Source organism: Sphaeroforma arctica, assembly GCF_001186125.1.
Source record: "Sphaeroforma arctica JP610 unplaced genomic scaffold supercont1.7805, whole genome shotgun sequence".
NCBI classification, from domain to species: Eukaryota; class Ichthyosporea; order Ichthyophonida; genus Sphaeroforma; species Sphaeroforma arctica.
The window spans coordinates 1-1,354 of NW_014032753.1; the positions used below are offsets into that span (position 1 = coordinate 1).

Below are 1,354 nucleotides of genomic sequence, written 5' to 3' on the forward strand. Positions count from 1 at the left end.
TATATGTGTATATATATATATATATATTTATATATGTATATATGTGTGTATGTGTGTATGTATTGATGTATATACACACACATATATATATATGTGTGTGTATGTGTGTGTGTGTGTGTATGTGTTTGTTGTGATCTTAGTCTAGTTTTTAGTGCGAGCTTTTGTACTCTATGCTCCATGCATATTTGTGATTCGTAAATATACAGAGCATATGTATCATTGATCTTTCCTGGACAACACCGGTGGTAGTAGTATTGCAACACGGCTTATGCTTTGAGCAGTGTTTTTTATTCTGGTTGTCTCGTGCTTTTTTCAACGTTTATAATAGCAATGTAGGCCAACATATACCGTAATGGATGATACTTACAGAATTGGTAGTCCTAAGGTATCGAATACAATGGTGTTGTAGGCTGAAGTTATATTTCTCATGTGCAGTGTTGTATGCAGATGACTGGGCAACAGGTAAATGTTACCAATGTAATGCAATTCACTAATGATTGTTTGTATTAGCGTATTCCATTGCTAGCGCTCAAATATACTTTATTCAGTTGTGTGATATTTCATGCACTATTCACAATAGCAATCAGTCGCCCACTGAGCGTAAATATCGCTGTACCAGGTTTCGCAACTGTTGGCGCGAACTAAACATTGTAACGGTCTACTATAGTGGCCAAAATTTGTGTACCTTCAGACACGGCACCTTGAGTTACGTTCCCGGGTCAGCTCATTTTTCATGAACTATTGCGAGTTGCCTTCAACAATGCCACTCTTGAGCAGTTTCACGAACGCACAGTAGTCGAAACTCTCGCCAGAGACGTGCGTACCACGCATAATCTCATCGACCTCATCGTCCGTCATACGGTCACCCATGGTGGTGAGGTACTCCCTTAGGACATCAGCGTTTACATTGCCCATGCCTTCGTCATCAAAGCACTCAAAAGCGTTCTTGATGGCCATCTCAGGATCAGATCCAGCAAGCTTTTCTCCAAACAGAGTGAGGAACATGGTGAAATTTAACGAGGATGAACCGGGTGCCTCCGCAAGCATGCTCTCTAGCTGCGAGTCGGGGACGTCAAGCATACCTGTTGTTATTGAGAAAGAAATATAATGAGGGACACAAAAAGACGTATAAATTATTCGGCGTACGGACCAATATCTTCCAAGTTGTATTTACACATACTTCTTAAGTTGTGAAATCCATTCAACCACTGTACAAGTCTCCTTATACGTAACTATCCCAATTTCTACATCTAAATATGTCCGTTTACACGTATACGCACGAATATATCGATTTATGTACATATTGATGAATATTCATAATATATTATGTATGTATATTTACACAAGGTTTTAA

The 1,354-nt window shown here is 39.1% G+C and overlaps 1 protein-coding gene across 1 annotated transcript; it reads right to left on the reverse strand.

Annotated features, from left to right (window-relative positions):
- Positions 1-738: 738 nt before the first annotated feature.
- On the reverse strand, positions 739-1,080 carry SARC_16316 (hypothetical protein; the record flags this gene model as incomplete). The annotated part of the gene is made up of 1 exon (XM_014289576.1): positions 739-1,080. The coding sequence occupies one exon, from the start codon at positions 1,078-1,080 to the stop codon at positions 739-741; it is 342 nt and encodes a 113-aa protein (XP_014145051.1).
- Positions 1,081-1,354: the final 274 nt, after the last annotated feature.